The sequence below is a fragment of the Rhinoraja longicauda genome, chromosome 29 (genome assembly GCF_053455715.1).
Source record: "Rhinoraja longicauda isolate Sanriku21f chromosome 29, sRhiLon1.1, whole genome shotgun sequence".
NCBI classification, from domain to species: domain Eukaryota; kingdom Metazoa; phylum Chordata; class Chondrichthyes; order Rajiformes; family Arhynchobatidae; genus Rhinoraja; species Rhinoraja longicauda.
The window spans coordinates 11,343,757-11,368,649 of NC_135981.1; the positions used below are offsets into that span (position 1 = coordinate 11,343,757).

The 24,893-nt window shown below is 45.5% G+C and overlaps 1 protein-coding gene across 1 annotated transcript in view; it reads left to right on the plus strand.

Annotated features, from left to right (window-relative positions):
- mrc2 (mannose receptor, C-type 2) overlaps positions 1 to 23,789 on the plus strand; it is a 170,518-nt gene extending 146,729 nt beyond the window's left edge. The window contains exons 24-30 of the mRNA XM_078424368.1: positions 582 to 820; positions 2,005 to 2,173; positions 10,255 to 10,401; positions 10,856 to 10,978; positions 17,068 to 17,247; positions 20,001 to 20,027; positions 20,135 to 23,789. Coding sequence (XP_078280494.1) covers positions 582 to 820; positions 2,005 to 2,173; positions 10,255 to 10,401; positions 10,856 to 10,978; positions 17,068 to 17,247; positions 20,001 to 20,027; positions 20,135 to 20,364 — 1,115 coding nt within the window. The 3' untranslated portion in view covers positions 20,365 to 23,789. The remainder of the gene's footprint in view (positions 1 to 581; positions 821 to 2,004; positions 2,174 to 10,254; positions 10,402 to 10,855; positions 10,979 to 17,067; positions 17,248 to 20,000; positions 20,028 to 20,134) is intronic.
- The last annotated feature ends 1,104 nt before the right edge of the window (positions 23,790 to 24,893 follow it).

Consider the following 24,893-nt stretch of genomic DNA (forward strand, 5'->3'; position numbering starts at 1 on the left):
ACATATCGGTTCTGAAGCAGGGACTTGGACCTGATACATTAACTCTGTTTCTCTCCCAACAGATGCTGTCTGACGTGCTGAGCTTTTACGACATCCAGCTTTTATTTAACATGTATGTCAAACTAGATGCAATCAGGATTTACCTCACACCACAGCACCCTAGTGAACTGATTAGGTGTTTACATCAATTTGACAGTATCATGCACATTTTACAATTTCCCCTTTAAGTTGAAATCAAATTCATGATTTGAAATCAAATTCATGATTTGAAATCAAATTCATGATTTGAAATCAAATTCATGATTTGAAATCAAATTCATGATTTGAAATCAAATTCATGATTTGAAATCAAATTCATGATTTCAACAGTCTCAGGGACTGTTCTGATAAGATTCAAGGTCCTGTTTTCTGAATTATTACACCGTTTCCTCAGTTCTTTAGCAATTATCACTGGTGTTGGATGAACTCCTGCTGGGGTTTACAGCAGAGATGTCTCTGTCCCTTTGCCTCACTGAGCTTGAAGCAAGTTCTTCGAGACAAGAGCTCTTCCATTGACCTCAACTCACATTGTTTCACTGCAGACCCTACTCTACCATCCACGCCCGCCAAGTTCCCACCCCTCCTGACCTCCAAGCTGACCTACTTGAACAGCACCTACCGAGTTATCCAGAAGCCCCTCACCTGGCAGGAAGCGGCCTGGCTTTGCGAGACTCGCAACGAGACCCTGGTCACCGTAGTGGACCCCTACCACCAGGCCTACCTCACGCAGCTGGTGAACAGCGTCCAGCTCCCACTCTGGATCGGACTCTCCAACGAAGAGGTAATTCCAGCCAACTCGTATCCGATTGTGATCTGTCCACCTGCGTGGTGGTGGCGTGCAAGCTGTGACTAACGTGAGGAAGATACTTTCAGGTGGAGAAGTGAAATTGGACATACTGTTACTGATTTGTTGCAAACTTTGATTTCATCAATGAGCTATGCAGTGATGCAAAAGATATTTGTTGCCTGTTGTTGTACACCCCACCAGTGTTTGTACACCCCACCAGTGTTTGTACACCCCACCAGTGTTTGTACACCCCACCAGTGTTTGTACACCCCGCCTGTTGAGGTACTCCCTTCCTGTTGTACTCCCCATCTGTTGTTGTACTCCCCACCTGTAGTACACCACACCTGTTGTTGTACGCACCATCTAATGTTGTACATCACACTTGCTGTTGTACATCCCACCTGTTCTACATCCCACCTGTTGTACATCCCACCTGTTGTTGTACACATTGTCTGTTGTTGTACTCCCTGGCTGTTGTTGTATTCCCCGCCTGTACACCACTGGTTGCTGTACACACCGCCTGTTGTTGTACTCTCCGCCTGTAGTACACACCACTGGTTGTTGTATACACTACTGGTTGCTGTACACACCGCCTGTTGTTGTACTCTCCGCCTATAGTATACGACGCCTGTTGTTATACACACCGCCTGTTGTTGTACTCCCTGCCTGTAGTACACACCGGGTCTCGACCTGAAACGTCACCCATTCCTTCTCTCCTGAGATGCTGCCTGACCAGCTGAGTTACTCCAGCATTTTGTGATACCTTCGATTTGTACCAACATCTGCAGTTATGTTCCTACATAACACCACTGGTTGTTGCACACATCGCCTGTTGTTGTACTCCCCGCCTGTAGTACACACCACTGCTTGTTGTACTTCCCGCCTGTTAAACATCTTGCCTGTTGTATTCCCTGCCCATTGTACAAATCTGTTGTTGTACGCCCCCCCCTGTTGTTCAGCCTCTCTGTCGTGGTGTTTCCTATCTGTTATTGTGCACCATACCTGATGCTATACATCTGCCTGCTATGCACCGTGTCTGAATTGGCTTCATCGGGCATACACCTTAAATGCAAGGTTCTTCTGTTCTCTATGCTTTCACTCCACACAACCCTCACTTCCTTCTCCCTCTCTGGCTGCGCTCCCCATTCGCGCTCAGTAACGGCTGTGACTTTACACAGGGAGGCAGGTCCTACTCGTGGTTCGGCGGGGAGCAGCTGTTCTACACCAACTGGCAGGACGGAGAGCCACACCAGGTCTTGGGCTGCGCTCACATGGACTTGGACGGGACCTGGCAAACGTCCAACTGTGACACCAAGCTGATGGGAGCCATCTGCCGTGCGGGTAGAGGTAGGACTGGATGGGAATCGCGCACCCAAAATTGACAGCATTTGGAGATAGTCCATAATTTCCAGGAGCAGAATTAGCCATTCAGCCCATCAGGTCTACCCCGCCATTCAATCATTGCTGATCTATCTTTTCTTCGCAACCCTATTCTCCTGCCTTCGCCCCAAAACCCCTGACACCCTCACTAATCAAGAATCTGCCAATCATCGCCTTAATGATATCCATTGACGGCCTCCACAGCCTTCTGTGGCAATGAATTCCACAGATTCACCACCCTCTGACTATAGAAATTCCTCCTCATCTCCTTTCTATCTGAAGCTTTTATTCTGAAGCTATGGTCTCCGGTCCTAGACTCTCCCAGTAGTGAAAACTTCCTCTCAACATTTACTCTATCCAGCCCTGTCCCTATTTTTATGTTTCAATGAGGTCCCCCTTCATCCTTCTAAACTCCAGTGAGTACAGGCCCAGTGCCTTCAAATGCTCATCATATATTAACCCAATCACTCCTGGGATCATTCTCGTAAACCTCCCCTGGGCTCTCTCTAACGCCAGCACATCCTTTCTCATATATGGGGACAAAAACTCACAATACTCCAAATGCAGTCTGCCCAGTGCCTCATAAAGCCTCAGAATTCTAGCCGTCTCAAAATAAATGCAAGCATTACGTTGGCATCCGCCTTCCTTATTAAGGATGCCAAGAGTGTTAGATAGAGCGGGCATGTGTGGAGTGTAAACCCGGACTAACCTGTTCACCAGCTGTAAAATCCAGAGATTATTAGAGAGGCAGGACACTGTTAGATGACGATGCTCATAATTATAAATCATTCCTTAGAACGAGGGAACTCACAGTGGCTGACATTTCACATATTGAAGATGAAAATCAATATCCTTATCTATCCCCGTGCTCTCCCTGCCATTGGCTTCTCCAATTTCAGACTGTGGGGCAGCACGGTGGTGAAGCGGTCGAGTTGCTGCCTCACAGCACCAGAGACCCGGGTTCGATCCTGACCACGGGTGCTGTCTGTACAGGGTTTGTACGTTCTCCCTGTGACTACATGGGTTTTCAGCCTATTGTGTCTATCTTTGGTTTAAACCAGCATCTGCAGTTCCTTCCTGCACATTTTGTTTGTTCCACTGCGTAATCTCCACAAGGTATGCCGACTTCGAAGAAGTTCTCCTCCTCTCTCTGACGTGAGCTCGGCAACATTCTCTCTCGGGTCTGAAGAAGGGTCTCGACCCTCCGTCACCTATTCCTTTTCTCCAGAGATGCTGTCTGACCCGCTGAGTTACTCCAGCTTGTTGCGTCTATCTTCGTAATACAATTTACCCCTTCCCCAGCCGTGTGAAGCCTGTGCAGAGGACCCTCTGTGAACCAGGATGACGGATACCAGTGCCGGACCACAATCAATGTCCTGGACAGTGAATAATCACAAAGTGTGGTGTAACTAAGCGGGCCAGGCAGCATCTCTGGAGAAAAGGAATAGGTGACGTTTCGGGTCGAGACCCTGGACCATTTTAAAAGCTGTGCAGTGTTACTGGTGTCAACACCCCCCTCTGCTGGTGGAAAATCATTCTGCACTTCAGCTCAGAGCACCATTAACCTGATCCTCACTTTGCAATGGTAAATATTCCATTTCACTATCGAGCAAAGCCAGGCCCCATTCAGAATACTGTGGGTGTGTAAACAGCTGCTGATGGTTGCCACCGACACAGACTTGGCCCCGATTAATGTGTTGCTATAAATACTCTACCCATACTGTAAAGCACAGTTCTCTTCCAAGCAATGATGCCCAGAGGATAGACACAAAATGCTGGAGTAACTCAGCGGGACAGGCAGCTTCTCTGGAGAGAAGGAATGGGTGACGTTTTGGGTCAAGACCCTTCTTCAGAAACTGAATGGTGCTTGCAGTTCAGTAAGCATTTGTATGAGTGTGTGCCACTGACAGACAAGGCCCAGACATTGAACATTACGGAGTAGATCCTACACTTTGAATGGGCTCACCTCCACACAATCTAGTTTCGAGGCTTCAGTGTTTATGCACTTTATCAAGGATAGGACATTGTAGGAAAAAACAGAGGATGTTCCATCTTAACTTTACAGTGCTGACTACATTTAAAATATATTTCATTAACTTTGAAGCATGTTCAAACATCCTGGTCTTTTACAAAATGCCGGGTTGGCCAAAGATTCTGTCATAAAATATACTGTTTCTTCGCTCCACATCCTTCTGTGAATAATCATTGGCCTTTAACATTTTCATCTGGCCACTATAATAGATTTGCACTCTTCCCCTAAGAATCTGTTCCCAACCTTCCCCAACCACCTTCCCCAGCCATGCAAAGTGTGGACAAGAGGCCCTCTCTGAACTAGGACAATGGGCACCAGCTCTGGACTTCAATCCATGTTCTCCTGGACAGTGAATCCATTTTGAAAGCTTGATGCAGAGTTACAGGTGTCAACATCCCCCTCTGCTGGTGGAAAGTCAGTCTGCAGCATCTGTTCAGAGCATCATTAATCTGATCCTCACCTTGCAATGGTAGATACTCCATCTCACTATTGAGCAGAGCCAGGCCACTGAGTGAAGGTCCAGTATTTTTCAGGGAAGTTACCTCCAATAATATTGGCAGATGTTAGCACATCTTTTCCAGCCCCCCCCCTTCCACAATAAGTCTGAAGAAGGGTCCTGACCCGAAACGTTGCCTGTTCCTGACCTCCGGAGATGCTGCCTGACCTATTGAGTTACTGCAGCACTTTGTGGTTTACACATTATTCCAGCATCTGCAGTCCTTGATCTTTGACCTGTGGCATTACCATCATATACAGGGAGAGTAGACCAACAGGAGCATCTCTGGCTTTCTATCACTCACGCAACCTCTTGCTCCAGCTCTCTTTCTAACTCTTTTTCACTCTTTGTGTATTTTGCTTTGATTATTCATGTTGGGATGACTTTCTGTCTTGCCTGCCAACATTTTGTTTAGTTCAGAGATACAGCGTAGAAACAGGCCCTTCGGCCCACACTGACCAGCTTTTAATAGTACACTAGCACTATTCTACAAACTAGGGACAATTTACAATCTTTACCTAAGCCAATTAATCCCGCGCATCTTTGAAGTGAAGGAGAAAACCCGGAGGAAACCCACGCAGTCACAGGGAGAACGTACAAACTCCGTGTCGACTGTTGCCGTAGTCAGCATCGAACCTGGCTCTCTGGAGTTGTAAGGCAGCAACTCTACCGCTGTGCCACCGTGCTGCCCTACAAGCAGCAAAGAAAACCTTGAAGTTGTAGTTGACCATCACCAGGGGAGCTTTTGTTGCTTGTTATCGTGTGCTGAGATCTGAGGCTCCCCAGAAATTCGCAGTATGGGATGCAGATGGATGCCATTCATCCCCTTGTGTCCTTTCTGTCCACAAACCCACTTCCCAGCTTCTGCAGGGCACCCTCCTTTATCTGTTCAACTGTTCCTTCGGCTTTCAGGCACTGAGTTCTAAACCACGCAGCTTGGCGAATGAGTTGGGGGTTTTTTTAGCTCCCCTTGAATCCATTCTCGAATTAACATAATACATGCTCTTAGATACTGACCACTCTGCTAAAGGGTCCTCTTTATTTACCCTCTATAAGCCTCTTGGCTGACCCTGTAAATTTCCTATCAGGCTTTGCTTTTCCAAAGAATATGATCCCAACAGTTAAGAATTGTGATCTCCACCCTGGCAACATCCTTCTCTGCCCCTCTCTGGTGCTATTACCTTGGTCCTGTACTCAGTAATTCAGCTGTTGCCACACTGATATGTCAAATCATTCTAGTATTGTACTTCTTATGCTTAATTACCCATTATATCTGCAGATTCTGCGACCTTCGGCAATCATCCTAATATCCTACTATTTATTATATATTCCCTTGTCTTGATTCCCCTCCATAAATTCATTTTAGACGTTAAATCTCATTAAAGTGGTACCTCAAGAGTCCTAAAGGATCGTGCAACATACTGCAGCTGGCAGCGTGGCGTCCTTGAGTCAATGAGGGCAAGATCAGGGGTCAAGGTTGGGAGGTCAGGGCTTCTAACCAGATGGTCAAGGCTTGTGGCCAGGAAAGTAGTCAAAGTTGGATCAGGTATCAGGGGTGGGAACAGCAATGATGGGTTAGTTGAGCAGCAATGATCCGTTACTTTAATCTGCATCCAGAGGAATGTTAATAATGGACACACATTCAGCTCAGTTACTTGCCTTCATAGTTGGGCTGAGCAGCAGATCCTTAGACCGGTCCCTTGAGGGCAACCACAGCCTCAGGGCAATCTTGGAGATAGACAAACGGGCTTTAGGTCACTGAGTTGCAAAAGGTTAAAACCTAATCTAAGAACAGAATTTCCCAGTACTTAGTCATCAGTCTGAAGAAGAGTCTCGACCCGAAACGTCACCCATCCCTTCTCTCCAGAGATGCTGCCTGACCTGCTGAGTTACTCCAGCATTTTGTGAATAAATACATCTAGGGGGGTGTTTTCAATGCCGATTAACCCATCAACCTGCACCTTTTTGAGGTATCGGAGAAAACAGTCTCAAAAGTAGAAACAAGAAACAGCAGATTCTGGTGTACACTAAAGGACACTAAGGGCTGGAGTAATTCAATGGGTCAAGCAGCATCTCTGGAGAACCTGTATAGGTGAGATTTTGGGTCAGGGCCCTTCTTCAGACTGAACATGAACAGGGGAAAGAGACAATTCCACACAAAACTGCACCCGAGGTCAGGATTAAACCTTAGTCACTGGCCTGTTCCCCCCTTATCCCCCTCGCTGCCTCTCTAGCCCCCTCTATCCCACTCTTCCTTCCTCTCCCCCTCTCCAACCTTCTCTCTCCCCCTCCCCCTCTTCCTCCGCTTCTCCTCCTCTCTCTCCCTCTCTCTCCTTCCCTCTCTCCCTCCCTCCCTCTCTCTCTTTCATGTGAATTGCTTTTAAAGTGTAATCACTTTTGAATGTAAACCTGTGACTGTGTATGGGAGCAACCTGGAACAGATCGATTGTCCATTATAGAATCTGTCAGGTCTGGATCAATGAAGGGGTGGGAATGCCTCGTTGAGTGAGTGCCAGGAATTAGATAAAAAAATAAATTATTTATTCCTTTTATTCAAAGGTATCTAAGAAAAATTACCAACTACTAAAGTATTAACCAGATCCTTCAACCTTTAACTTTTAAATTAAACATAATCTGATATAGATCGCTGTAAATCTCAGCACTCAGAAGGGCAAAATCCTACTGGTTTCTGTTATTGAAGCAGGTTAAGGAACAATGGTGAGCGGCACAGTGCAGCTAAAGCCTGATATTGTGTGAGAAAGGAGAGGAACTTGCCTGCTCATTGCCTTGATCCTGACATTCCGCAGAGTTTTTATTTAACTTTTCCACCATTTGCTCTACATTTTTGTTTTACACTCTTCATAGCATTTCCTGTGACAAAGTAAACATTTAGCTGTATGGATTCATCCTGGCGGCTCAGAGTGAGAGAGAAGATGCTGGTACTTTGGCTGGAAAGGGGAGTGAGTGGTCCATCAGCCATCAGCAAGGGTTAGCTTGTCTATTATATGGACGGTACGGTGGCGCAGTGGTAGAGTTGCTGTCTTAAAGCCCCAGAGGCCCGGGTTCAATCCTGACTATGGGTGCTTGTCTACACAGCGTTTGTACGTTCTCTCTGTGACCTGGGTGGTTTTTCTCTGATATCTCCAGTTTCCTCCAACACTCCAAAGTCGTGCAGGTATGTAGGCTAATTGCTTGGTATAAATGTAAATTGTTCCTGGTGTGTGCAGGATAGTGTTAGTGTGCGGGGATCGCTGGTCGGCGCGGACTCCGTGGGCCGAGGAGCCTGTTTCCGTACTGTATCTCTAAACTAAAGCAAACCAAATGGGAAATATAGAAACTGACCAAGAGGGATCATGAGTGAATGCAGGGCTCTCTGAGGAAATCGTGGACCCTGTGCTTTTGATGATGGAGTTTTATTAATAAGTCATCTTCCCCAGGCACTTCGAAGACAGTGTAGCACTTCTGAAACATTTTACTCTTGTGAATTTACACACAACGAGGTTCAACAAACACCAATAAGCACACAATTTGTTTTGATACAAAGTGCTGGAGTAACTCAGCAGGTCACACAGCTTCCTTGGAGACCATGAGTAGGGGACGTTTTGGGTAGGGACCATACTTTAGACATCCCGACCCAAGACGTCACCTATCCATGTACTCTAGGGATGCTGCCTGACCTGCTGAGTTACTCCAGCATTATGCATCTTTCCTTGGTAAACCAGCATCTGCTCAATTTTGTTTTATTTGAGTGATTTTCTTTGATGGAGATAAATTGACAAGGACACCAGGAGTTGATATAGCATCACGAGACTATTTACAATAAGATAGTGGACTGGTCCACGGTTTAATATCTAATCATTAGATAGCACCTCTAATAGTTCGCATTTCCCTCAGTACTGCACTGGAGGGACACCCTAAAATCTGAACTCGAATATCCGAGCTAATTTTCCTTCGGGTCACCACTGAGCTTTAGGATGCTACTTCTTCAGACGCATCCATCGCCACGGCTGACCCTTGAGGTAATTGACACAGGACCTCCTCCCCCATTCTTTAGATTTTAGACTATAATGATACAGCGTGGAAACAGGCCCTTCGGCCCAGCTAGGCCACGCCGACCAGCATTCACCCCGTACACTAACTATCCTAAACACTCGGGACAACGTACAATTTTTACTGAAAACAATCAACGTACAAATTGTATGTCTTTGGAGTGTGTGGGGAAAGCAGAGCACCCGGAAAAAACTCACACAGTCACAGAAAGAAGTAGAAACTCCATACAGACAGCACCCAAGGTCAGGAACGAACGTGGGTCTCTGGCACTGTAAGGCAGCAACTCTACCGCTGTACCACCGTGCTGTCCTAATGGAGCAGGAGGTGACATTTCAGGTTTAGGCTCAGTACTGCCAGGTTATCAGTTTATAATAGGACAGCTGTGTTAATGTGCACTCTGAATTGTTAGCTGACCAAACATTAGCTGCAATTACATCAACCTACAAATGTCACTTAAACAAAATGGACTAAGAAATAACTCTGATCCGACAGATGGCCGGGGCTGCACAGACCAGAGATTGTGCCTTTTGCCTGCATCAACCTCCAATTTGTCATTCAATCACCCCACACTTTGTTCCTTCCCCTCTCGCTCTCCCTCTCTTGGTACTGCACGTTTTGTAACACCAGTTCTGGTGATAGATTAATTCCGTTTCTAACCCCATGGAGTATTTCGAGCAATTTTTGTTCATATCACAGATTTCCAGCTTCTTTGCTATTTTGCCTTTATGGCACGAACGTTACAAATCAAAGGAAATGGTATTATAAGTGAATTCAGTCTCAGCAGACTGTCATGGATTACAGGGTTTAAATAAAGGTCAGACCGAATCTGACTGAGGGGGATAGTGGCTGGAGGGTCACTCCTATTCCAATACTCCAAAGGCCTGGTCATTTGGATGTAGGGCGGCATGGTGGCGCAGTGGTAGAGTTGTTGCCTTACAGTGTCAGAGACAGGTTCTGTCTGTACGGAGTCCATACATTCACCCTGTGACCATGTGGGTTTTCTCCGGGTGCTCCGGTTTCCACCCACATTCCAAAGACGTGCAGGTTTGTAGGTTAATTGGCTTCTTTAGATTGTCCCTAGTGTGGTAGATAGAACTAATGATTGGGTGATTGTTGGTCAGCGTGAACTCAGTGGACCAAAGGGCCTATTTCCGCACTGTGTCTCTAAACTAACCCAAACTAAACTAAACTGGCAGCAATTAATGAAAAGCATTCACAATAGTCAGGGGAAAGGAGCCTTTGAGATGTTTGGGCCTGGTGGTAGACACAAATTGCTGGAGTAACTCAGCAGGTCGGGCAGCATATCTGGAGAAAACGAATAGGTGACGTTTCATGTCGGAACCCCACTTCAGCATTTTGTGTCTATCGTCGGTGTAAACCAGCACCTGCAGTTCCTTCTGACACACTTTGTGCCCGTTGGATTCTGAAGTTCACCTCCTCCTGCTGAAGTACTGGCTGTTTTCTTCTCAGATTCATGGAACACCAAGTCAAAATTCTCTGGAAGTTGCCCAACGAGCCTGGAGGATTCATCGTGGATTCCCTTCCGCGATCACTGTTATACCTTCCACTTGGAGAAAAACGCAAGCCCCAAGGATGCAGCCAAGTTCTGTCAGAGAGGTACGGAGTGCACACGTCAGATCATGGACATCTAAGGAAAGACACTTAATGCTGGAGGAACTCAGCAGGTCAGGCGATATCCCTGGAGAACATAGATAGGTACAAAAAGCTGGAGTAACTCAGCAGGTCAGGCAGCATCTCTGGAGAAAAGGAATAGGTGACGTTTCAGGTCGAGACCCTTCTTCAGACTGAGAGTCGGGAAAGGGAAACGAGAGATATAGTGATATGGAGAGATATAGAACATGGATAGTTGATGTTTTGGGTCAGAACCCTTCTTCAGACTGATTGGAGGGGTGGCAGGGGACTAAGAAATCTAGAAGAGTGGGAGGGTAGGCGGAGAGAGGAGGAAAACTTATCTAACACGCGACAGGGCTTAGGTTTAGGTACAGCGAAAGCTTGGTCTTGTGCTAACTTCTGTGCTTTATACAAACAATCCGTAATTGTGTTTGAGCAGAGCAAGGGGCCGAGATGCTGTCCATTCTTGATGAGACAGAGAACGTCTTTGTATGGGAACATCTACAGACGTATGAAAATGATACCAAAGGTGCCTGGCTGAGTCTCACGTACAACACAAAGGGTAAGTGTGCATTGCCATAGCAACGTGGAATTAGAGCAACTCTTAAATGTAGCTAATTTGATGAAGGACATTGATCCTTCACCAGTGTGCTCTGCAATGAGGTGGCTCGGCAGAGTACCTGTTTCCTGAAAGGATGAGCCCAGAATTTGCACTACCACCATTTACAGCGTTCAAAACATAGTAAGAGGTTGATGCATTGTTGTTTGCGAAAGTCCCGTAGAGATAGACCTTCTCTTATGAGATTCAAAGAGCAATGTCAGGTCTCCTTGTGTGATGCCACGCCATCACTTTCAGTGATGCATGTTCTATGGACCTTCTCTCTTCTCCTTTCTTTCCTCCACTCCCTCTCTCCCTTCCTCTCTCTCTCTCCTCCTGTCTTCTTTCTCTCTCTCCTCTCCCGCTCCCCTGGTTTCCTTCTCTCTCTCCTCTCTTTCTCCCCTCTCCCTCCTCTCTCTTTCACCATCTCAAAGACACCCAGACATGGGCACAATATTCATTTCAGAATCACAGCACCTTCAATTCTTGCTTTTTACTTGTTGAATTCAATACCAAGTCGGGGCAGAGGATGAGGTGCTGTTCCTCAGTCTTGCATTGCACCTCGTTGGAATAGTGCAGGAGAACAGATTGAGTAGAGTGGGAATGCAAGGAGAACTGAAGTGTAAATTAAAATAATTTATAATATTTCTCTGCTTACGAGAAAAGCTGATTTGCAAGCTGTTTTAGGAGCTGTGTGAATGAGGTTCTCGGGCAGAGTGAGCACTTTTGACAATGCAATGGCTGGTGATCCACACATGAGTTCAACTTTGGGTTTAGTTTATTGTCACATGTACCGAGGTACAGTGAAAAGCGTTTGTCGCGTGCTAACCAGTCAGCGGAAAGAAAATACGTGATTACAATCAAGCTATCCACAGTGTCCAGATACATGATACACGGTCGGTGGAAGTGTAGTCCCATTGTGCTTCTTGGCCAGTTATATCGGCAACTAGGACATGCCAGTGATTGTTTGTGATGGGGAAGTGAAGTTTCCTGATGCCCCCAGGCAGAGTTTTCTTAGTTCATTCTGGAGAAATGTGCGTTTCTGCAAAGACCGACCCTTATCGCTTGTTTGTGTAGAAAGGAACTGCAGATGCTGGTTTATACTGAAGATAAACACAAAGTGCTGGAGTAACTCTACGCGTCAGTCAGCATCTCTGGAGAAAACGGAAGGGTGACATTTCGGGTCGAGACCCATCTTCCGACCCGAAACGTCACCCATCCTTTTTCTCCAGAGATGCTGCCTGACCCGCTGAGTTACTCCAGCACTTTCTGTCCATCCTTGTTGCTTGTTTCTGTGTTAGAGAGTGACACTTTGCTCGAAGCTGCAGGTCGTGTGTTGATGGCAATCCCAAGCTGTTTCCGTTGCAGCAAAGGGCCACTGATCTAATTAAGGGGACAGTTAAGAGTCAACCATTTCAGTGAGCTCCTGGAGTTTAATAGAGATTGGAGTTTGGATTCAACATCTTGTGTTCAACCCATTTAAAACTAAATAAAAATTGGTGCAGAGCTTCTTGAAGGAAAAGTAGCACTGAATCTACATATGGAAAGGTCTCACCAATAGCTGTTTTTGAAGGATAAACATTGGCAGCAAATCTAGGAAAATCCCTCTGTTTTTCCAATGGTCTCATTGCATTTATTCTCATTTGAAAGGTTGAGTCAAGTCAAGTCAAGTCAATTTTATTTGTATAGCACATTTAAAAACAACCCACGTTGACCAAAGTGCTGTACATCTGATTAGGTACTAAGGAAAAAAATGAAACATACAGTAGCACGCAAACAGTTCACATATGGAACTGCAGATATTGGAATCTTGAGCAAAATGGAAAAGTGTTGGACACCTCAGTGGGTCAGGCAGCATCTCTGGAGGATGTGGGTGGGCGACATTTGGGGTCAGGACCCTCCTTCAGACAGGCAGGGTCTCGGTTTAACATCTCATCGAAGAGATAGCACTTCGGACAGAGACACCCCTCTGACACACTTCATCCCTCAACACTGCCACAAGGTTAGAGCAGCTGAGCTAATGCACGCCTGTCTCTGGAGCCACGGACTCAAACAAAAAAAACATTCCCCATTGGCGAAGTAAGAGTCTTACCCATTTAAACTCTGTGAGAGTTGAGGCCAGGATTTGATCTTGTGTGGGGGTGAACATGTGGAATCATCTCAGTGAATGTTGAAGAAGCAAGCTTGCACAAAATGGAGATGAAAGCCAGCAAATCCTCAGCAACCTAACTTATTCTTGATTGGCAATACCAGCCAACTATTGTTTGAACAGAATATTTGAGAAATAAAAGCTGGATTGATTAGTAACACATAAGAGGGCAAGAATTTACATCAAAATCACTTCCCCATTGAAAATCTTTTAATTATTGATCAACAAATTGTTTGTGTGGAGAAAACGATCGAGTGCTGATGCTCTCCCCCCCAACTTTGAAATGGACAAAGCATCTATGAGAAAAATAAGAAAACAATGAAGCAGGTCATAAAAGCTTGCTGGATTCACAATAGAAATAATTCCCATTAGAAAGACAGGATGTTCATGTCCGATGCCTGTTTAATCATTGATCAACTTAATGAGCAGGCTTATCTTGTACTGTGCAGTGGCCTCTCTCTGTTGAACAGAAGCTGTAAATTTTAACTCCATCAAGGGAACGTCAAAGTAGATGCTTTTAATGACCAGCCAATAAAGGGAAGAGACAGTAATTTCGAATAATGGTACAAAGGAAATCATTTTGATTCCAGTTAGTTAACCCTTCACGTGTTCACCATGAGACGAGTTTGTTGCCAGGACTCAAGGGCCTAAGCTGCAGGGAGCAGTTGAGCAGGCTAGGACTCTATTCATTGGAGAGCAGGGGGATGAGGGTTATTCTTACAAAAATGTACAAAATCGTGAGAGGAATAAACCGGGTAAACTTACAGAGTCTCTTGCCCAGAGTAGGGGAATCGACAACCAGAGAGCATAGGTTTACAGTGAGGGGGGGAAGATATAATAAGAACCTGAGGGTAGATGGAACGAGCTGCCAGAGGAAGTAGGTACTATCGCAATGTTTAATAAACATCTAGGCAGGTACATGGATATATAGGTTTAGAGGGATATGGTCCAAACGCAGGCAGGTGGGACTTGTGTAGATGGGACATGTTGGTCAGTGTGGGTAAGCTGGGCCGATGGGCCTGTTCCATGTTGTATGACTCTATGAGACTATATGACATAGGAGCAGAACTAGGCCTTTGAAGAATGAAAGGGGGGACCTCATTGAAACGTACAGATTAGTGAAAGGCTTGGACAGAGTGGATGTGGAGAGGATGTTTCCACTAGTGGGAGAGTCTAGGACTAGAGATCATAGCCTCAGAATTAAAGGACATTCTTCTAGAGACAGGGCACGTACGTGAGGATGCTATTCATAGACTATAGCTCCGCCTTCAACACGGTCATCCCCACCAAGCTCATCACCAAACTCCACCAGCTAGGCCTCAGCTCGTCATTATGTGACTGGATCCTGGACTTCCTGCTGGAACGACCGCAGGCAGTGAGAATGGGCCCGCACCTGTCCTCCACTATCACCCTGAGTACCGGCACACCACAGGGCTGTGTTCTGAGCCCCATGCTCTACTCCCTCTTCACACACGACTGTGTTCCTGCATTCAACACCAACACCATTGTCAAGTTTGCAGACGACATAACGGTGATCGGGCTGATCACCAACGGGGATGAAACAAACTATAGAGCGGAGGTGCAGAACCTGGCGGACTGGTGCTCGGATAACAACCTGTCCCTAAATACCACCAAGACCAAGGAGCTGATCATCAACTTCCGTAGGTCACATAACGGGGAATATGCCCCGATCTCTATCAACGGGAACAGTGTGGAGAGAGTGTCCAGCTTCAAGTTTCTGGGCACTCACATTTCGGAGGACCTAACATGGTCCAATAACACTGCTGCGCTGGTCAAGAAGGCACAACAAAGACTGTTCTACTTAAGAACACTGAAAAAGTCTGGTCTACCCCAACAGCTGCTGACGACCTTCTACCGCTGCACCATAGAGAGCATCCTAACGCATGGCATCCCTGTGTGGTACCTCAGCTGCACGGAGGCAGAAAGGAAAGCTCTACAGCGGGTAGTCCATAGAGCTCAGAGAGCCATCGGAACACAGCTACCAGACTTGGAGGGCATCTACAACACACGATGCCTCAGAAAAGCCACCAGCATCCACAAAGACTCTTCACACCCCTGCAACAGTCTGTTCGAACTCCTTCCATCGGGCAGACGATACAAGGCCTTCTACGCCCGCACCTCCAGACTCAGGAACAGCTTCATCCCCAGGGCCATAGCTGCTATGAACCGGTCCTGCTGAGCCGGATGGCCACAACGCATAGATCAACTTGCACTTTACCCTGTCTAAAAAACTGTTACAATTGTTTCGTTTCGTTGGGTTGCTGTTAATTACTTAAATTATTGCATCGTATGGGAGGCGCATTCCCAATCTCGTTGTACCCCTGGGTACAATGACAATAAAGATATATTGTATTGTATTGTATTGTATTGTATTGTATTCTAGGAAGATGAGGAGGAATTTCTTTAGTCAGAGGGTGGTGAATCTGTGGAATTCTTTGCCATAGAAGGCTGTGGAAGCCAAGTTAATGGATATATTTAAAGCAGAGATAGATAGATTCTTGATTAGTACAGGTGTCAGAGGTTATCGGGAGAAGGCAGGAAAATGGGGTTAGGGGGGAGAGATAGATCAACCTTGATTGAATGGCGGAGTAGACTTGATGGGCCGAATGGTCTAATTCTGTTCCTATCATTTATGACCTATGAACTTTCCTCCCACCGAGTGTATTCGATCATGGCTGATCTATTCTTCCCCAACCAATTCTCCTGCCTTCTCCTGTACCTTTGACACCTTTCCTCATCAAGAAACCATTCTGATAATTAATTATCTTAAAGTATAAGCTGAACATCTGAAGTGAAAAAGAATATTGTGGATCCCCAGGTTACAAATGACCTAACTTATGGAAATATGACTTTTGCAAATATTTGCATACATTTTCAAAGCATTTTTCAAACTAATAAACATAAAATGTTTCCTGGCATTCATTAATGACTGGATATAGTATGTATACCTTTAGTTTAATTTTGGGTGGTTTTAGAGTGATTATTCAATTAAATGAAAGAATTATAGCAATTGCATGTTAAACGGTACTAAATGAGTCACTGCAGAAAGCGGACATTTCTGACTTAGGGATAAATTGGCACACAGGAAAAGAAAAAAAAGACACAAAGTGCTGGAGTAGTTTAGTTTAGTACCCAACGACCAGCGATCCCAGCACACTAACCCACACACTAGGGAAATGTTATAATTTTACCAAGCCCATTTGCCCACAAACCTGTACATCTTTCGAGTGTGGGAGGAAACAAGCGATCCCGGGATAAAACCCAGGCAGGTCACAGGGAGAATGTACAAAGTCCATACTGACAGCACCCGTTAACAGGATCGAACCCGCATCTCTGGCGCTGTAAGGCAACTCCACCGCTGAGCCCCACATTCAGTGTCGGGCAGCATCTCCAGAAACGTTTCAGGTCAGGACCCAGGAGCCTTTTTTTGTAAACCGGCATCTGCAGTTGTTTGGAGTTTCTCCGGAATAGAATCCTTGTGTAACGAGGGCCCTGCTTGCATTCTAGAAACACTCTGGTAGTATTTGTGTCTGCAGGTCTGGCCGTATTTGTGTCAGAGAAATGGAGCCATCATAACAATGGTCAGGATCGAACCCGGGTCTCTGGGGCTGTGAGACTTGCAACTGTGCCTGCTGTGTCACTGTGCCGTTCTTACTGGTTATGGAGCAGAGAGTCTGAATCCACCTTGATCTTGTGCTTTTCCATCAAACATCCTATAACTATTCTTTACGCTGGAGAACAGCTACAGCCAGTCTGTGGTTACTTTGACTACACGCAGCGTCAGTAGTCATTGTAGATTGCTTTGGTTAGTGTTGTTACCATGCAGTGTAACCTGTTACTACGGTTCAGTTGCTTACTCTGTGTTCACTTTCTGTCGCCTTAGGTGGTTTATTCATCTGGCCCGATAAGACACCGCTGAACTATTCAAACTGGCCTCCTGAATCCAAAAACATGGATTTAATGAGTCCGAACACCTGCCACTGGATCAAGAGTAACACGGGCATCTGGGGAATTGGCCCCTGTACTACCATCACACTGGGCATCGTCTGCAAGATGCCAAGAGGTAAGAGTAGAGCACAGAGTAGAGTGGTAGAGCTGCTGCTCACAGCGCCAGAGACCAGTCTTCGATCCATACCATGGGTGCTGTCTGTATGGAGTTTGTATGTTCTACCGTGAATTGCATGGGTTTCCTCCGGGTGCTCTGGTTTCCTCACACATTGCAAAGACGTACAGGTTTGCAGGTTAATGTGGCTTCGGTAAAATTGTAAATTGTCCTTAGTGTGTGGGAAAGTGTTAGTGTGCAGTGATCGCTGGTCTCAGTCGGCCGAAGGGCCTGTTCCCGCGCTATATTTCTAAATTAAACTAAAAAGTTAAAAGAAAATACATTTTTGAGACTAAGAGAGTCTAGTGCAGCTCCACACTTGCTCTTGAACAGGCATGGTCATGGGCTGTGCCCCACCTGAGGTGTGATGTGTACGTTACCACAGATAAAGTTATTTCTTCCTCTCTGAGAACCTCTCCCCTGTTACTCTCAAAACAGTGAGTCATTCTTAAGTATGGTACAATAGGAGACCTTTCAGCCCCTTTTGTGGGGTCTATCCCACACACACACACTAGTTCCTGACTTCATCCAATGTTCACGTGGATGCCCTTCCCAGCAGGGACAGATGCATTACTCACAAAGACCATAAACACTGGCGTGTTTTCATTTAGCCCCGCAACCATTTTGACCCCCCACCCACTGTGACATGACTCATGGGCACCACGTAGGGTTGCCAACTTTCTCACTCCCAAATAAGGGACAAAAGGTGACATCACTGCCCCGCGCCCCACATGACCTCACCCAGCCAGCGGCCACATGCTCCCGCTCCACCAATTGTGGTTGCCCGGGCTGGGAGGCGGGTTGCTACTCAACCTCTGTTAGGCAGCGGTCAACACTGTCCGGGCTTACAGTGTCCGGGCCTACAGTGTTCGGACCTACAGCGGCCCCCGGGCCTAATACGGGACAAAGGCGGTCCCGTACGGGACAAACCAATATACGGGATGTCCTGGCTAATATGGGACAGTTGGCAACCCCAGCACCATGGCAAATTGTCCTGCCATTTTCATGGTCCTAGCCCAGGTTAGACCGGTCAGTTCAGACCAGGGTTGCGTTGGGACATGAGCTTTTCAGCTACAGGTGGGGCACTCATTTGCTTGGGAACCTTCTACGAACTAACCATTCTGTTATTTTCATGTACATTTTCTTTTTGGTTCTTTTGAAGGTCACTTTTTGGGAGAATTATCTAAGATCAGATCATGTGCAGATAGCAAAGAAATCTTTAATTGGAAGCACTTTGTTACAGAGACAAAACAATATTTTTAAAGAAAATCCAGTTGTTTCCTGCTGTTCCCTTTGTCCCTGGGGAACACCTAGAGATTACAGACAACCTAGTTCGCCAATCTGCAGCGAAACCATTGCCCTCTGAATGACCTCAGGAAGTACTTAACAGGAAATGTCCTTTCATTGACCCAAGCAAATCCCTATTTACAGCAGTCAGACTTTGTAATTTTTGAAGGCAAACAGTTCCTTATTAGAGGTAGTGTGATACGAGTAGCGATCTCAACAGCCTTACTTAAGATGCGATGCTCCATATTTAAATGGTATATCTGTCTGGCTTCTTCAGCGTAATGTTACTGATCTTACAACTGAGCTATCAACATCAGCCCAGATACATTTGCAAACTGATTGACTCTGGGTCCCTGATTATGTTCGAATAAACCAATGGACTGAATGGCAAGGTCAAATGTGAGCCAGTCAGTGCTCTCTACTGATCACCAAAAACAAAGTGGGAACTTGCCTGTGAGCGACCCACTTCCAGCAGAGGGGAGAGCTCCAGGTGCGGCTAAAGCCAGCAATTCCCATTTGCCCTACACAAACGTGCTCCACCACAACTTGTTCCCTACCTTTAAATAAACGGGTTATCAACCATAGATCTGTGCCACGGTGCTCCCTTCTGCGTAGAACTTAGTCCCCTTACCGCAAGACTGGGTGGCACAGTGGCAGAGTTGCTGCCTTACAGCGCCAGAGGCCTGGGTTCGATCCTGACCACATGTGCTGGCTGTACGGAGTTTGTACATTCTCCGTGACCTGCGTGGGTTTTCTCCGGGTGCTCCGGTTTCCTCCTACACTCCAAAGACGTATAGGTTTGTGAGTAAATGATCCCTAGTGTGTGTAGAATAGTGTTAGTGTGCGGGGAAGGCTGGTCGGTGCGGACTCGGTGGGCCAAAGGTGTGTCCGTGTTGTATCTCTAAACTAAACAAAACTAAACTCCCTCATGAGTTTACTGAACTTTTACTGAAAAATTAGTACCTGTGCAGTGATCCTGTCCTTGTGATTTTGTGGAGATAATATCAGCAAGCATCACAATCAGTTTTTATTTTGATTGAAGTCATTAAGCGAGATATTAGCCAGTTATGCTATTCACTATCAAGGCACAAAGTGCAGGAGTAACTCAGCGGGTCAGGCAGCATCTGTGGTGGGAATGGATAGGCAACGTTTCAGGCCAGAACCTCCTTCAGATAAAATGTTCTGAAGAAGGGTCCTAACATAAAACATCGCCTATCCATTCCTTCCACAGATGCTGCTGGACCCACTGAGTTACTCCAGTACTTTTGTGTTTTGCTCAAAATTCTGCTATCTGCTGTTCCGAGTGTCTCTAAGCTAATCACTATCACCTAGCTTATAAGAGTCAAAATGTACCCTCTGTATTTTAACTGGGAACCAACTTGTTTAGATTAAGTTAATACATTTGTTCTTTTAATTTCTTCACACAGTCCAAGAAAACAGCCTTGATGTTTCCTGTAAGTAAAATCTCCCACAATTTTTTGTTGTGCTGTTTGTTTCCATGTGAACGTGACACAGTGTTCGGGCTTCATGTGCCTTAGCTTGTCCGTGCTTGTTTCCGCAGCCAGCGTACAAGGCCGCACCTTAGACATCATCCTGTACCTGCTGGGTGCGTTGGTACTGCTGGCGGTTGTGGTGGTCCTGGTGCTGCTGTACCGCCGCCGGGCCTCCACCGGCTCACCGCGTGGAGCCTTCGAGAGCGCGCGGTACAGCCGGACATCCTCCGTGCCCAGCGAGTCGGTGGAGAAGAACATCCTGGTTTCGGACATGGAAATGAATGAACAGCAGGATTAACGCTGGGCTTCTCTTCATCCTCGAGCAGTGTTGGAAAGCACAGACTGGTGATCGGCACAAAATGCACAGACTCCCATCGCAGTAACACTTGGGATACAGTTGGCATTGCTTAATGGGGACATGCCTTTGTAGGGTACTTATCCCAGGCACCCAATCATTTCCTGTGTGTGCGTGTATATTATATATAAATATATATTTACATCGCACTGGTGAAATTTGCTTCATGGGGAAAATCTGGAAAAGGAGGCAATTTGTATCTATTAGGGCACCCCAATAAACAAGCTTCAACTGTGTTATTGACCACGCGCAAGAGTGTTTCTATGTAAAAGTGCATCATTCAAAGCATAATAATTGTCATGCACTACATGTGATGAGCCTTCCCTCAGTCTCTGCACGGTAAAAATGTTGGCTTCTGTGTTTTTCCCAGTCTGCGCTTTTGGCAGACGAAAATTGAGGAGTGTGTTTACACTGAGTTTAAGACAGCTGGGCTGATCAACCTGGTTCTTGGAATAGTCCCCAGGAGCAACTATTCATCTCCATGTAACTCCAACCCCCATGAAGCCTTGGAACACTGTTGGCACAGTGCAGTACAGAAAATAAACAGGCGTGACATTTGAAGAACTTCAGAGATGGGGGATGTGTGCTCGATTAAAACAGAGTGGTTTGTAGCTCCTCTGGCCCATCAGTTGCTACTCAGGCGACTCGCATTTGTGATATGCAAAGGGTTTCACAAAGGATGGAAAGAGAAACTATTCTGATGGGAAAGTCCAGAATAAGGCAGAAGTAATTTAAAATCTCAGTGGTGATATTAGGAACCACAGCAGGAAAAATCTGCACCTCACTGCCCACAGAAACTTGAGATCACAGGTCAATTGAAATATCAAATTTGGGATTAAAGACCTGTGAATGGAATGGACATTAAGGGTTGCAGAATAAAATAGATAAATGGTGTGAGATTTAAGTTAGGCTTAGTCTACTCGATGAGCAGAAGAGGGTGAAATGCTGAATGTTCCAATTCGTATTGAGTCAGGAATTGAAAATCCTATTTTTAAAAGATGTTTGAATATAATGGGCACCTTGATTGTTCATTGTGAAGGTAGAAGAAATGAGTCAGAATAAGACACGGAGCGTGTCTGTTGGCAGATGTGGAAACATGTCTCCCAGATTTCGAGAGTGTTGTCTGCACTGCAAGGTGAGGGAATATGGAGGTGTTTATTTCACAAAATGCTGGAGTAACTCAGCAGGTCAGGCTGCATCTCAGGAGAGAAGGAATGGGTGACGTTTCGGGTCGAGACCCTTCTTCAGACTGATGTCAGGGGGCGGGACAAAGGAAGTATATAGGTGGAGACAGGAAGATAGAGGGAGAATTGGGAAGGGGGAGGGGAAGAGAGGGACAGAGGAACTACCTAAAGTTGGAGAAGTCAATGTTCATACCGCTGGGCTGCAAGCTGCCCAAGCGAAATATGTGGTGCTGTTCCTCCAATTTCCGGTGGGCCTCACTATGGCATTGGAGGAGGCCCATGACAGAAAGGTCAGACTGGGAGTGGGAGGGGGAGTTGAAGTGCTCAGCCACCGGGAGATCAGGTTGGTTAAGGTGGACTGAGCGAAGGTGTTGAGTGAAACGATCGCCGAGCCTGCGTTTGGTTTCGCCGATGTAAAGAAGTTGACATCTAGAGCAGCGGATACAATAGATGAGGTTGGAGAAGGTGCAGGTGAACCTCTGTCTCACCTGGAAAGACTGTTTGGGTCCTTGGATGGAGTTGAGGGGGGAGGTAAAGGGACAAGTGTTGCATCTCCTGCGGTTGCAGGGGAAAGTGCCCTGGATATGGAGGTGAAAATATGGAGGTGTGGTCTGTGAAAGATGTGCCCAGGTCTAATGGCGTGATCTGGAGGTCTCCTGTCTACTGACTGTTTCTCCACTCATTAGATTTTTATTGTGTCCATCTGGGTCAATAATTGCTCCATTGATCACACAGGTAGGGGTTTTAGGGGATGTGAGGCAGGGGAGATGAATTTATATTCAGTATTAGGGGGTATTTTCATGAGTTTGTTCACCGAGGCAGGACGAGGAATCACTATCCACAAGTAGGAGAAGGAAATTAGAGATATTGATCTGTCCTTTTCACACTCATGCTCTGTGTACCCTTCCATATCTCTAGTCTCTCTCTCCCATGACTCTCAGTCTGAAGAAGAGTGTTGACCTGAAACATCACCCATTCCTTCTCTCCAGAGATGCTGCCTGTCCTGCTGAGTTACTCCAACATTTTGTGTCTCTCTTTGGTTTACAGCTTGGCTGGTCTGGAGTTTATTGTAAGACTGGCAGGCAGGGTCGGAGAGAGGTAACAACGGCAATCAGGTGAAAAGGGGCAGATGTGGAAGATGGAAAGACAACATCCAGAAATATAATAATCATGCAACATGCAATTGAAAAAGTGAAGGTAGGGACTTGTATCTGCTCTCGATACTGTAAGGCAGAAGAAATGAGGAAAATAACAAGAAACCTTAGGGGATTTTTAATAATTGAAGGTATTGATACCATTGCAGGAACACAATTAGCTTCTAATGAGGCAAGAGGAATCCCCCAGTAGGGATAATAAATGTTCCGGAATTTTAACTTCGAGCCATCCCATGGTAGGGTTATTAAAACAAGAGGGCATTGCCAGAAGAGGAGGTGAAATCAGACACAATCACAACGTTTAAGAGGCATTCAGACATACAGTTAAATAGGTATACAGAAGCGTATGGCTCTAATGTGGGATTAGTGTAAGTGGGCAAAAAAAGGTCAGCATGGATGTGGTGGGCTGATAGGCCTGTTTCTGTACTGCACGACCCTTATCACTATGACATTCTTCTGATCGAAATAAATCGTTCTATTTTTTGACATTCTTTCAATTTGAAGGGATCATAACACTGGAGACCAACATTTTTTCCACTTTGCATCTGATGCCATTACGAAGGATTCTGTAGGGCACTTTATTGTAATAGCAAACTGTGCACAGAGCTATGTCAATGACAATCATAATCCACAGAGTGTGGCTGTGGTGACGTTGGTCTACACTCGTAGCATTAACAGGCTTTACCGCATTAGAGTGGCCAAATATTATTTTGCCTGTCTGGAAACAAAAAGGAAGAAAAACTAGCAAGGCCAAGTAAACTGCAACGTGCAACGAGCCTGTGCAATGTTACCAGTTAAAACCAACTTCATCTATGCAAAACGTCCAAATATTTGCAGAGTAACATTCATTTGATTTCATGGGGTAAACGAATCCAGTGGGGATGTTACCCTTTCCCATACTGGAAGTTACTTTAAACCTTTCATTAATACACATTTATTTTGTGATCGAGGAGCTCTAAAAAAAAAACGATTTTCTGTCCATTTCTATTGCTGAATATAACAGAAGGCAGAAAGATTTGCCAAAAAAGTCTCAAAATAAAGTGTTTTTTTAAGTTTATGCTTTGAAGAGTTTTTATTTTGCCATAATTTTCCAACTGGCCGTCTCGAAGAATTATAATGGAATTCTATCAACAGAGTTGTGGATCATATCACAATGGGGATAGTGAAGTATATTGAAATTGATTTGAGTTTCCACTGCCTGGGTGATGTGATTCGGCAAGGCAGAGCCCAGGGGGAAATGTCAGGCTTTATAATAATATACACCCAGCATTATTTTTTCTTTCCATTCATTTATATTACAATTTTATACGCTCCAAAAATAAACGTACTAATCAGAAAATAACCGCAATTGTCAACTTCAGCACCAATATCATGAGAATTCACAAAACATTCGAGCTCTAAAGCAATTTCCCAAAGTAGTGGAATCAAGAACCAGAGGACATAGCTTTAAGGTGAGGGCAGAAAGATTTATTAGAAACCTGAGGGATAACTTTTTCACACAAAGGATGGTGAGTATATGGAACGATCTGCCAGAGGAGGTAGTTGAAGCATGACGTTTATGAAATATTTAGACAGGTACACGGATAAATCAGATTTAGAGGGATATGGGCCAAACACAGGCAGATGGGACTAGTGTAGATGGGACATGTTGGCTGGAGTGGGCAAGTAAGACTGAAGGGTTTACTGTTTCCACGCTGTAAGACTCTGTGACTCTATGGTCCCTTTATCTTTCTGAGGTTTATCATTCCCACTCTGCCTCTCAAAATATAGCACAAATTCATACACTAAAGCCAGCTCACGGCTCCTGCTTAATTGGATTGCTTGACGCTGCTGGAGGAAGTCGACTCCTGGATTTACTTCCTGACCTCTAAAGTCCTCAGTTGTGTTTGGTCACTCACAGCACTTGAATCAAAGAGTTCAACATGTGTACAAATCTGCAAATCCACTTTGCTTTGGTCATTTTTTCCAGCAGGTTTACAGAGGAGGTATGTGCGACAGTTAGTTTATTTTGGCCAGCACTTGCTGGAAAGTTGGAACTATACAACAAGAACTAATTTCAGTTTACAGAACAGTTTTTGATTGCGAGTCATGTCCGTCCAGAACAGAGAACATGGTCTGAACGAGAAACTGCTGT